Raw genomic sequence first — 11,894 nt, 5'->3', positions numbered from 1 at the left:
AGCAGCAAACAACCGAGCTGAGCTTCCTAAGGTATCTCTTAACACAACGCTCACCTTGGCCTTTTGACTTTCACTTGCGCTGGGATTGTGACAATCATCTCATTTGCTCTGTGAGGTTAAATTCACAGTATATGCTTAATCCAATCCAGGATCCATGGGGAAGATTTGGACTTGAGTTCAGGAAAAGGTCATTAGAAAGTAAAGGAGAAAAGCCCAGCAGCTGTAAATACACACTTTTATTCTTACACATCAATTTAAAGAGACACAATTGTCACAGCTGCCACATTGTAAACAATAACATCATTTATCCTAATTAAAAAGGTCTTGTTACCAGAAATATGTGATAAGCCAGGGTTACTTAGTGAAAATCGACAAATATCTTATTTACAGTTTAGATTACCAATATACAAAACAATATTAAAGTATTTACTGCCAATTTCTACAATATACACACATCCTGTCTTGTAATCAGTTGCCTTTTTTGACTGATAAAAAAAAAAAAAAATACAACAGCACCATTTTGACCTGAGGGCTAGGTCAAACCGGAGCTGCGACCATGAACCGACCCGCTCACACTGCAGTGAGGATTGGCCGTGTTACCTGACATCTGTGGGGACTTGATCTGTTTTAATAGTTTTAAAATGAGATTACAGTAATGCTCTGGCTACTTGTTCTGTTGACAGGCAACCTATAAGAAGAAAAGAGCTGCTCTGGAGTGCGCATGGCAAATACACAATCAAGGTGGTAGCAAAAAAACAACATCAACTATTTTTACATTGACCAAGGAGCATAAACTGACGAGCTGTATCACAAGCTCTTAACATACATGGTCAAATAAGAATAAAATGAAATCCATTGGCTCGAGAATCTGTGACACATTGTTACACATTCGGCAGTTAGCTCAAGTGAGTTGACATATGATAGTGTATTATGCCAAGGCTATGGCAACATCAAAATGTAGGCACCAAAGATAAGATCATATACTGTAGCCCAACAATGTACATTTAATTTAGACCCGCAAAAAAAAAAGTCCTCAGGCCTTGTTTTGTGTTTGTGTGATTTCTGCTAAAAGAAAAAAGCTGAAAGAAATCCTTACAGGATGGGACAGTGCTCACCGCAAAAATTGTACAAAAAGTCCAACACATCAGGCTCCTGAAGCCTCCTATTCATAACACCCTGGCCTTTCCCAGGCTGCACCACCACAACGCCACCATCAGATGGAACCTCTATCAGTGGGTGCACTTTGTTATCCATCATCTTAAAATCAGTAACAACAGCTGGCAGCATGCCGTTCCTCTCTACCCACGTTTTGGTGTCTTCTGAATTGTCTTTTGTGTCTGTGACGCTGTCGCCATTCGCACTACTCTTGCTCACTGTGCTCAGGTCATCCTGACACACATCTGAGTCACTAGCGTGGGGTAAAGAAAAGTAGGTGCACTTTCTTGTAAGTGAGTTTGTCTTGTCTTCCACTTCTGACTTTGTAGTGAAGAGTGAATATGTAGTGTTCTGTTCAGTATCCTCACACGTTCCCTCGCCAAGAGGAGAGTTTGTGAAGGCTTTGTTGATTCCCACTGGGTCTGAAACTGATTTTCTGATCAGCGTGTTCTCTCTAAGGAGCCATCGTCCATTATCAATAGGAACACTGTCTCCAGGCCCAACTTGTGCATTAAAAGCAATGCATCTTGTAGCTTCACTTAAGGTCTCCAGCGCAATATTGGAATTGAAGTATGACAACTCAGACACTGCTTTGCAGTGCGCTATGTGAAAGGGAGAGAAAATGCTTGAATGTTCTTTCTTATTCTGTTTTGGTGCAGACGGGGGTCTTTCACTTGCGTCCTCATCAGGATTGTCATCTTTCTTGCCATAAAGCCTTTCGATTGCTCTCCTCACAAAGCCTTTAGTGATAGATTTCCGTGCTGAATCGTCTTCACCACTGGACAGCTCACTTGAAGTCTGAGACTGATAGCCACCGCTAGCCGAGGTCTCTGCTCTTAACTCTCTTAGCTCTGATTTGTTCGGGTTCGGGAAACGTCTCAGTCCATGCTGAATGTCTGTGGCACTCTTTGCTAAGAACATTTCCCTGATGGATTTGACCCTGTTGCCTTCAGGCTCTGTGGTGATGACGCCACTGGAATCGTAGCTGAAAGACAATGATGACTGAGGAGCTGATGGGGGACAGATAGTTGACTGAGATGTGGGAGATTCAGAGGGTGAATCCTCAGCATCCGACTCCAGGTGGGTATTTATTTCAGAAGAACGTCTGATAGCAGGAATATCTGTAACATTTTCTCTCTTTTGTGCATCTGCAGCTTGCTTCTCGAGAAGGCCTACCCTCTCTGCGATTGTGACACCCGACTGTGCAGGAGCTTCCTCATATTCATTACAGCTCTCCTCCGTGTATCTGTCCATATTGGCTTGTTCCTCTGAGCTGGACTCTTTCTCGTAGTAGCTTAATTCTTCTTCAACTGAGCTTTTGATCTGCTCTACCTCCACCTGCCCTTCACAGCTGCTATGGTCATTCCCGCTATCCTCATCTGCATTAAATCTACAACGCTTTGCTAAACTGTCAGACTTTATCAAGCTGCTGTTGTCTTTTTCGGTATATGAATCCTGGTTACTTAGATCTTTTGTACCAAAAATGTGTTTTTTGTCAGCGTGGGGGTCCTCGTTGGCTGAGCTAACATTGTTCTCCTTTGTCTCTTCTATCAAAGCCTTTCTCGTCTCTTCCTCGTGATCTGACAGATCATCAAGGTGTTCCTCCTCTTCAATGATCTCCTTCTCTTCTTCAGTCTCAGACAAACTTTCCTCAATTATAACCTTTAGTTCCTTACATTCAGCTTCTGCCTGCTCTTCCTCTGAAGAAGATTTTTCATCCTCATCTGAGTTACCTGTGCTTTCATCAACACTGATATTTAACCCCATACCTGATATTTGAATATTTGGTACCTTCTCAGACTCGGGCAGACTTGTAGGGTAAGAAAACGTATCTTTGTTGCTCAGGTCCCTACATTCAACCTCTGGTTGCTCTTCCTCTGTCAAAGACTGGTTTTCACGATCTGGGCTGGAGATGCTCTCCTTCCTGCTGACACTCAGCTCTACATAGTAATTAGAGCTTGGTTGCTTGTCCTCTTCCTCCTCAGAGTCACTGTCAGGGTTGGACAAGTCTTCACCTTCACTTCCCTCCTGTTTTATCTCCTCACATTCAACTTCAGGTTGTTCCTCTTCATCACTGGTAAGCTCATTCTCTGGGACACTCACGCTCTCCTCACTTTGCATCTGCAACTGCCTACACTCTACCTCATGACTTTCTTTTTCAAGATGTTTCTCGCTGCTGACTACTCTATTCATGTTTAATGTTTCTTGATTTTCCAGATTTTCTTCCTCACATGAATTCATGGCCTCCCCATCCTCTTCCACAGGTTCAGCTGGTGGACATTTGACCACACCATTCTGCCCATACTGACCGTCCTCGTCTGTAGTTGTCTGGTCATTTGGTTCATGCTTTACTCTCTCTGTAATCAGGTGACTACTGTCCATGTCAGATTGTTTTTGCTGGTTAATGTTTGTGAATTTTTTAATGATGGAGCTCACGTCAACATTAAATTTCTCATCTTGAGTAACATTCCTGACATTAACCGCATCTTCTGTGGAGGAATGAGATACCTCGGAATCACTGTTATCTTTTGGTGACAATTCCACTTTTCCAATAAACCTGGCGGACATCTTTTCTTCATCATCACTCTCAGTTTTGACTCCCATTGAAATAGAGGCCAATTCCACCTTGAGCTTCTCAGGTATGTCAAGGTTATCCATGATTTCATCGATGACATTTTCTTCAGTGCCACAGTCTTTTTCTGGACTAGCTTCAGTTATGAGCTCTTCCTCCGAACAATTTGGTGTTGAGCTGCGACTCTTGCATTTGTTGCTGAGTTCCTGAAAGTCCTTCCAACTTTGCAGGAGCTGCTTCGAAGTTGACTGCTGTAAATTTGACAAACTAACTTTTAACTTGTGGGAATCCTCAATACTTGCAATTTCTCTGAGAGAATCGATCATTTTTAAAGCCTCGGCACAGCTGACATTGTTTGCATTCAGCTCATCCATATTGAAGTTAGTTATGCCTTCCTTCAGGGTCATGACGGACAGGAAAGCAAGGAGAGCTTTAGATGATGAGCCAAATGTAGAGGCTACATGAGAGGAGAAGTCAGGCAAGCTGTTGGACTTTTCCAAACAGGATCGATGTTTGTTCCGTGTGATTTGTCTAATCGACTTTATTGAGTAGCAAATCTTCTCAAGGACAGGTTTCATATTTGGCTGGTTTGCAACATTTAATGGCTGTGGCATTAATTGTGTTTCTGTCACAGATTGATCTGTATTTGTGAGGTCATTAGTCTTTTTTGCCTCATTTTTAGCAATCTGACTAGCCTCCAGCATTTTGTTCAGTTCAGCTGTTGATTTTATTGACTGTGATGTTTGGCGACGTTTTCTTTCAGATGATGTTTTCCTATGTGTCACACTCCCAGACTCTGATACATTGTCAGAGGAGAGGTTTCTGGAGAGCATCTTTCTACTTGACTTGTGTCTGACAGGCGGTGACACCATGTCCAGAGACTGAGAATATGGAGATGGTCTCTTTTGCAGGTTAGGTTTATATTGCATCTTCTTTCTCTCAGTAGGGGGACCAGCAATGGGTGTTGCGGGTTCTCGTATTCCAATATTTGGTGACATACTTTTATCAGAATGGTGGTTATGTAATGATGATAATTTTGGAGAGTCATTAGCAAATTCAGAAGATAATTTCTTGGTTTGGGGTTTCCTCTCTGGGGATGGACTGCTTATTTGCTTAACTTCTTTCGCCAGTGATTTAGGTGATGATGCCTCTTTTTGAGTTAAAAATTGTGTTTTATTTGTTTTTGTCTCTTTGAATGGGATATCACATGATGTTGGAGCGTCACTTGATGAAATGCTGGCTGATGATATCCTATCCCCAGATGTTACACTGGTAGGAGATACAGAAGGACTACTGTTTGATTGCTGTGTCTTTTCCGGTGGCAGTTGTGTCCCTGTTGAACAGATGGCATTTGGCAGCATCTTGTCATCATCACCCACTGTGTTGATGGGAGTAGATGATGAGCTTGTGTCTGAACTGGCATCAGTACATAAAGTATATTTATCCAGACAAGCCTTCCTGAGAGACATTTTCCTTTCAAGAGATAGATTACTGACCAAAGGGGCTCTTTTAATAGATGGACATCTTGTTAATGGTTCTTCCCTCGGCATGGAAGGAATGTCAGATTGAACTGATGTCGTTGTTTCCATTGCGTGGTCGGTAGGTGATATGTTCTTGTCGGATTTAGGACTGATAGATAATGGATGATCATCTGACATTTGACTGCTCGTTGATGAGAGCCTGTAGGATGGGCTGCTTGCCGCAGAAGGTACATCCGTCACGAAATATTCAGTGCTAGAGTGCTCTGTTATTTCAGCAGGTGGAGGTGGTGGCGGTAGCTCCATTGAAATTGTTTTGGAAAGCGTTGCTTTTTGCAATGAGATTTTGATTGGACTTGATTTATTTTCCATTATAATCCCTGATGGCATTTCTGTTGAGGTCTTCTTAGTTACTGGATTCATTTCAGAACGGTTGCCATTCAAAAGGGGTTTTATTTCTTCTGTATTATTTTGAGCTACACTGGTGCAATTTTCTGTATTTGTAGTGGTGTCATGACTATGAGCAATATCCCCTTGCTGGGTCACTGTAGTTTTCTCTGCTGAAGAACTTGATGATTTGTTTTCAAAACTCTGGATTCTCAGTTTGACAGATGATCCCAACAAACTCTCCTGCAGTGGGTCAGATTTGAGAGTTTGACATCGCTGTATGTCAGATTTGTTTTCCTGACATTTCCTGTCCTCTGCAACATTGATCATCCCACCATTATATTCTGACCCCCCACAACTTCTATTTTCTGTTTGTAGGAGAATAACTGCTTTTTTACCTCCCTCATCTGGGTAGGAAGTGTGGTTAAGTTGGGCTTTCTCCAACCAGTTCTCTACATATTCATTAATAACAGAGCTGGAGGAGTGAAAAGCGGGCAGTGCCATACTTTTGCTGATATCATAGGACTTGTTTTCATTCTTTTTGTCCTGATGCATTGATGTCTGCCGTGTTAGTATCTCCCTTGATTGGCTCACTTCAGTTGAAGAAACATTTAGCCTGCCTGTTTCTGAAGAAACTGTCTCACTCGAATTTTCTGTCAATGATGATGGTATGTTTGCGTCTTTGACAATACATATTGTTGTGTCATCCGAAAGCTGTGAGGTGTTTGTTTTAAAACTGCTGGCCACTTTTTCTGCTGGACCCTTTTTAAGCTTCATTGTGTTTTTTGCTGATTTTGATTTATTGCCATAAATTCTCTTAATGAATCCAGCGCTGGAGAAAGTTTTCACTTTCTTACGCGTCTCGCTTGCTTCTGCAGAATTATCTTTTTGTCTTTTCCCTGGTGTCAACAGACGCCGAATGTGTTTATTGATCACTTTGGTTTTCGAGTATACCCTCTTAGCCTTATTGACCTCTCTTTGTTGGGGCTTGTCTTTGCTTCTAGTGGACTTTGAGAATTGTTGCTGCCTAGTTGTTGCTTGAATTGCATCAGTCTCCAGTGACGGCAAAGTTAAATCAGATGTTATTGACATGTTCTCAGCCCTCCAGATACTAATGGATTCAGATGCTGTTGAAGGTCTCCAGTGCTCAGGTTCGAACTCATTATTGGAGGAGAGCTGTCCTGTTTCTGAAGTAGCTGGCCTAGCAAAAGAAATCCCAGTAGCAGACATACCTTGCGCACAAATGTTTGCAAAGAAATTATCCTGGCAAGTCTGCTGCTCATATATGTGTAAGACAGTTTCAGTGACCTCCTCCCCACTGGATTCAATCTGTAGGATCTCAGACATCGCAGCTGATTTGAATGTGGATACATTTTGACTGCTTATATTGTTGGCATCCACAGAGCCAAATCTTCTTGGTTTGGGTACTGGTTTAGTAGTAGTCTGTTTGACCATACAGTATTGCTCTGTCATGGCTCCATTTTCTGTCTGTTCTTTGTAAGAGTAAGAGCCAACCATACCTTCCTGAATACCCTCACCCATCAGTGATTTGATGCTCTCCATGGAGGGTTGCTTTTTTCTAATTTGCTTGTACCCTGGTGTAGGAGCTCTTCTAGGTGACAGTACGTCTGTCTGCACTTTGATATAATCCTCTTCATTACCACTCTCGCTGGGAGCTCCATTGCTCAGTGATGGTGGATCCTCATCATTGTTGTCTTTGGTTCTGTCCTTGTTGATGCTGTCAGTGGAGTCAGCAGGACTTTGTGGATCCAGTGAATTTGATGTAGACGAGCAGATCTCCTGCTCTGCCTCGCGCTCTGTTAAACAGCTTGCATTACACTGATTGGCTACACTTGAGCGTGTAAGAGTTGTCGTCCAGTGGATGGTTTCCTCTTCCTTAATTGTCAAGCGCACCTTCATCTCCACTGTCATGCTGCCATCCTGGTTCACCCGAAAGGACTTCTCAATGTCATCCTCAGCGGGCAGCAAGCAGCCCTGCCCTTCAGCTCCATCACCCTCTGTTTCTGCCACTGACTCCAGTATACGGCTGGACTCCAACTCAACAGAGTTTGTAGGGTTACTGGGAAGGTCATATGAACTTTCTGCAATGGAGTTATGGATCCGATTCACGATATACTGCTCAGATGATGGGGAGAAATTCCTTGACTTTGAACTATATGACATTGACTTTTTTTTACCTTTTCAGTCAGTCAAAAGAGCCAAGCAGATGAAAAAAGGGGGTGATGAAAAATAAAGTACAAATGTCCAAAGGTTTCAGCAAGGATTGAAGAGGTTAGGCAGGCGGTTTGAAGAGGATACCCAAGAAGCATGAGAGAGAGAGAGAAAAAAGAAAAGTTAGAAAGAGAGGAACAGCTCATCACAGCTCATGAAGAACAATAGCCGCCAGCCATGTAGACAGTGTATGTAGGTCATATATGGTATTATGTGTAATATCCTCGCCTCAGCACTTTCCAAATCTTCATCCCATGAGAGCAGGTAGATTACTGCAGAGAACACTGCATGTGTCATGCGCATGAATGTCCATTGGACTAATTAAATGAAAATAAAACAAAAGGATTGCATGAAGATATATCAATTATTTCACTTACGGTTTAAAGACTTTAGTCTTCTCGGACCTTTTCGGTTGGTAGGAAGCCATGTTGGAGTTAGTGATTTCTGTACATTGTAGTTTGCAGACCTGAAAGGCTCCCTGCCTCCCGCCACTACAGTCCCAGAGCACAATATCAAGCCTGGAAGACTGTCGACCTGCAACAGATATAAAATAAATAAATATACTGTAAATTTGTCACTTTTATTTAGTTCAACAACTATCATTTAAATAAAGTAAATAAGTAATAATTATTAACCTTGATTCTAAATATATCTGTTTACATGCATGTATGTGTATGACAAGTCTAAATTAAGTGTATTACTTGTTAATGTGGCACCTTGTGATACTGCCTTGACCTAGAGCCTTGTGCTGCTGTATCCCAGAATGCCTTTCTGGGTATTAGGTTGTGATGCCAAAGAAGCTTAACACTTTCTCTCCTCATGTGATGGTTATTTACAGGCCAGGTTTAAGTCGGTCCTTCGTGGGTCAATAAAACTTAAATATCTGTATTGAATTTGAACATACTATTTTTAGGCAAATGTACATTTATAAAAATGTTACAAAAATACAGTAATAAGTATATAAAATTATCTCAGAAAATGGACATGGTTCTGCAAGATGAAGCTATACTTGAATGTGCTTTAAGATTACATATCAGGCCTGAATAATTTTTTTAATTTTTTGAATTGAATTGAGTTTTATTGACGGACAAGAACACTCACACGTCTGCCATCAGGTGTGTGTAGTTTCACCACATGGAACTGCATCAGCTCTGAGATATATTCCAGGATTGACTCAAAAGTGGGCGTAGTCCTCTTGTGTAGCACCACAGTGTATTTTACAGTGGGATCTCCATTGCGAAAAACCAGTAGCTTCTTTGGCGTTCGCACAACCACTCGCTCCTGCTTGTGGATGTTCTGGCCAGGAAAGAACCTGGCCTGCTGCACAGTCCGACGACGAGAACTGACGGGCCTGGCGTGGTACCAGGGTGGCAGCTTCTTCCTGGCCAGCGCCAGATTGATAGGTTTTACCTTACGGCTGTCGGAGCAGATGTAGGACTTCCCATCCTCCAGTTCATCCAAGTTATAGATCGCATGAACCCCCCGAGGGGTGGTGATGTTCCTCACCCCAAATGGCAGGGGAACTTTTTTAGAGAGACTGTCCAGGAGTGCATCGAAGGTTTTAAAAGTACGATTGTTGATGACCATACGCAGGCCATTAAACTGAGGATCTCCACTTTTGTAGAAGCACACCCGCTTTGAAAGAATAGGGTCTTTGATGCTTGGGTGCCTACGGCTGCCAAAGCTGTGGCCACTCCCTGATGATTGATCAGGGGGGATCCTTCGAAGCCCCGTCGGATTCATCATAGTTGATTTGCTGCGAGATGGAAATGTAAATAATTAGATACAGCATATCGTAGGCACATAAAGGTTTCTTGTCATGCTTCCCAGGTGGTATTCTGCATGGCAGATTGTTAAGGGTGAGATAGTGACGTTTTTGGACTTCTAGGTAGAAAAAGCTTCCACCACAGAATCAATGGTGACGAGGCCCTAAAGGTTTCTGAAGTTGCTTCAACACACGAAAAACATTACACATTTTTACTTTAAACAATAACATTCACAGTAATCCTCCATTTTTTTGTTCAATTTTACATATATATGTTAAGATAAATAGTCTAATCGCAGTAACCAATAATCATGATAAGAATAAAACTTGGTTTGGCAGGTTTATGATCATGAAAATGTTGTAAGACATCTGAGAGTATTAGGACGTCTGCTATGGGCTCAACACACACAACATTAACATCATGTTCAAGGCAACTTAAATTATTTATGATGTGTAAACAGCTGAATGACGTCTTGCAAACATATGTTGTTTACTTCGTTCCGCTGTGGCCATCAGGCAACATGACCTAACAGGAAGGCTGCCACGTGAATGGCATCTTCAATTATTTGATTACCTTGGTTTGAACAACAAGTGATGCGGAAATCTTTAACACGTAACTCTCTTTCACCAGCATTTGTCCAGTATTTCTTTTAGCATCAGATGTCAGAGTATGAGAATGATTTTATACCATTTTTCAGTATTATGTTTTAATTTAAGATAGAAAATTCATACAAAATAGCAACTATTCAAAAATGTAGGATATGAGAAAAGAAACACTATGGTCTCATAAAACTTGAATCAATTCTTTTTAAACATCAATTTCTATATTATTGTGAATTTAAAAAATAAGAGCTCATTTACATAACTTACATTTTTAAACTGATTTTATTAACTGTTTTATTATTATATTACTATTTATTATTATTTATTAATTGTGACATTCAATTTTAAAAGTTGATTTTAGGCATTACTTGGCATTAACAGCAGTAGTAGTAGTAGTAGTAGTAGCAGTTGTAGTAGTAGTAGTATTTGTCAATAAACCAGCATTACATTTTCTTTCATATTCAGGATAGAATATTCGTAGTAATTTTTGGCGACAAAACTAAACATTATCTGATTAAAGTTTTATGACCACATGGCATTCCTAACGATGCAAGTGTGAAACATAACTGTCCATTACACCTGGAGGCAGTAAACATATTAAAGACAACACAGTGAGCAAGCGAACAAACGTTGATTTAATCGTAGGATTTCAAAATTAACTCACCTAAGCCAGCATCATGAAATTTCCAACTGTTGTGAAACGATCCATGAAATGTTATTCCGTGCTCTACATCGTGACTGCTGTTGAACTAACTGCACAGCAACAGTTTATTTCGGGAGACACCATCACAGTTAATTTGCTTAATCTTTGCTTAAAGTTAATCTCCACTGCAAGTGCAGTGCCTGGAAATCCTCCTCAGAAAGGTGTGTCACACAGATTCGTGTAGAGCTGTTAATAGCAGGCCGAAGAACTCGAGTATATCTTAAAAATGCAGAGACACATTTAAATAGAGATTTTTCCCTGGATATATATTTTCAGTGGCAGGTGCCTTTTTTGCTCAATCACAACTATTTTCAGAACAAAAAAAAAAAAAATCCCCCTCAAATTTGAAATGTTTCAAATATTTTTCAATGTGTTTGCAGTGTTGATGTTTTCCAGTGTTTTAGAAACTTAAATAAGAGCACAATATCACACCTGCAGGAGATTATATGAAAAATAAGGAGATTGTTTTCTCAAGTGACAACAGATGGTAACTCGGTATCCAGTTGTAGTATTCGTGCGGGATTGTAATCTCATTGAGCACCTCTTAGATAGATAATAAGGATTAAGGGGCTTTCCATTCGCAGGACCCTCAGAGAAGAGCACTTGTTCTCAGTGAAAGATTCACCTTCCTACATCTAACTAATGAGAAATTACATTAATTATTAATGGATAAGTTATACCATAGATTAGTTTTGTCTTTAGATGATTGCTCCATGTGATCTGAACAGATACAGATACAGTCCAGACAGTATAAAATAAGAAACCTAGCAGACACACATAGAGACTTTAATAGTCCCTACAGAAATACATGTTATAAATTAGTGCTTGTTCTAGAGATAAAATTAAGTTTAGAAGGGTAGTGGAGTCTAGTAGATTAGGCTGAACCGTATTACAGAGGGTATTAGCCAGTAATGTATATGCTTAACCATGAGCTATCACGAGTTGCATAACAGTTACCAAAACTGGACTGAAGTTGGTCTATTTCTGTAGTGAAAGGGA

At 40.8% G+C, this 11,894-nt stretch overlaps 1 protein-coding gene across 1 annotated transcript; it reads right to left on the bottom strand.

The window, feature by feature from the left end:
• Positions 1-218: 218 nt before the first annotated feature.
• On the bottom strand, positions 219-10,896 carry LOC111656597 (uncharacterized). Its single transcript, XM_023408373.2, has 4 exons — positions 10,857-10,896; positions 8,926-9,580; positions 8,202-8,358; positions 219-7,790 (listed from the first exon to the last, which is right to left on the bottom strand). The coding sequence occupies exons 2-4, from the start codon at positions 9,568-9,570 to the stop codon at positions 1,093-1,095; spliced, it is 7,500 nt and encodes a 2,499-aa protein (XP_023264141.2). The 5' UTR covers positions 9,571-9,580; positions 10,857-10,896; the 3' UTR covers positions 219-1,092.
• Between the last annotated feature and the right edge of the window lie 998 nt (positions 10,897-11,894).

This window comes from Seriola lalandi, unplaced genomic scaffold (genome assembly GCF_002814215.2).
Source record: "Seriola lalandi dorsalis isolate HSWRI2012SDOR001 ecotype SW California unplaced genomic scaffold, Sedor1 jcf7180002054360, whole genome shotgun sequence".
Taxonomy (NCBI): domain Eukaryota; kingdom Metazoa; phylum Chordata; class Actinopteri; order Carangiformes; family Carangidae; genus Seriola; species Seriola lalandi.
This window is presented reverse-complemented; position numbering and strand designations above follow the sequence as displayed.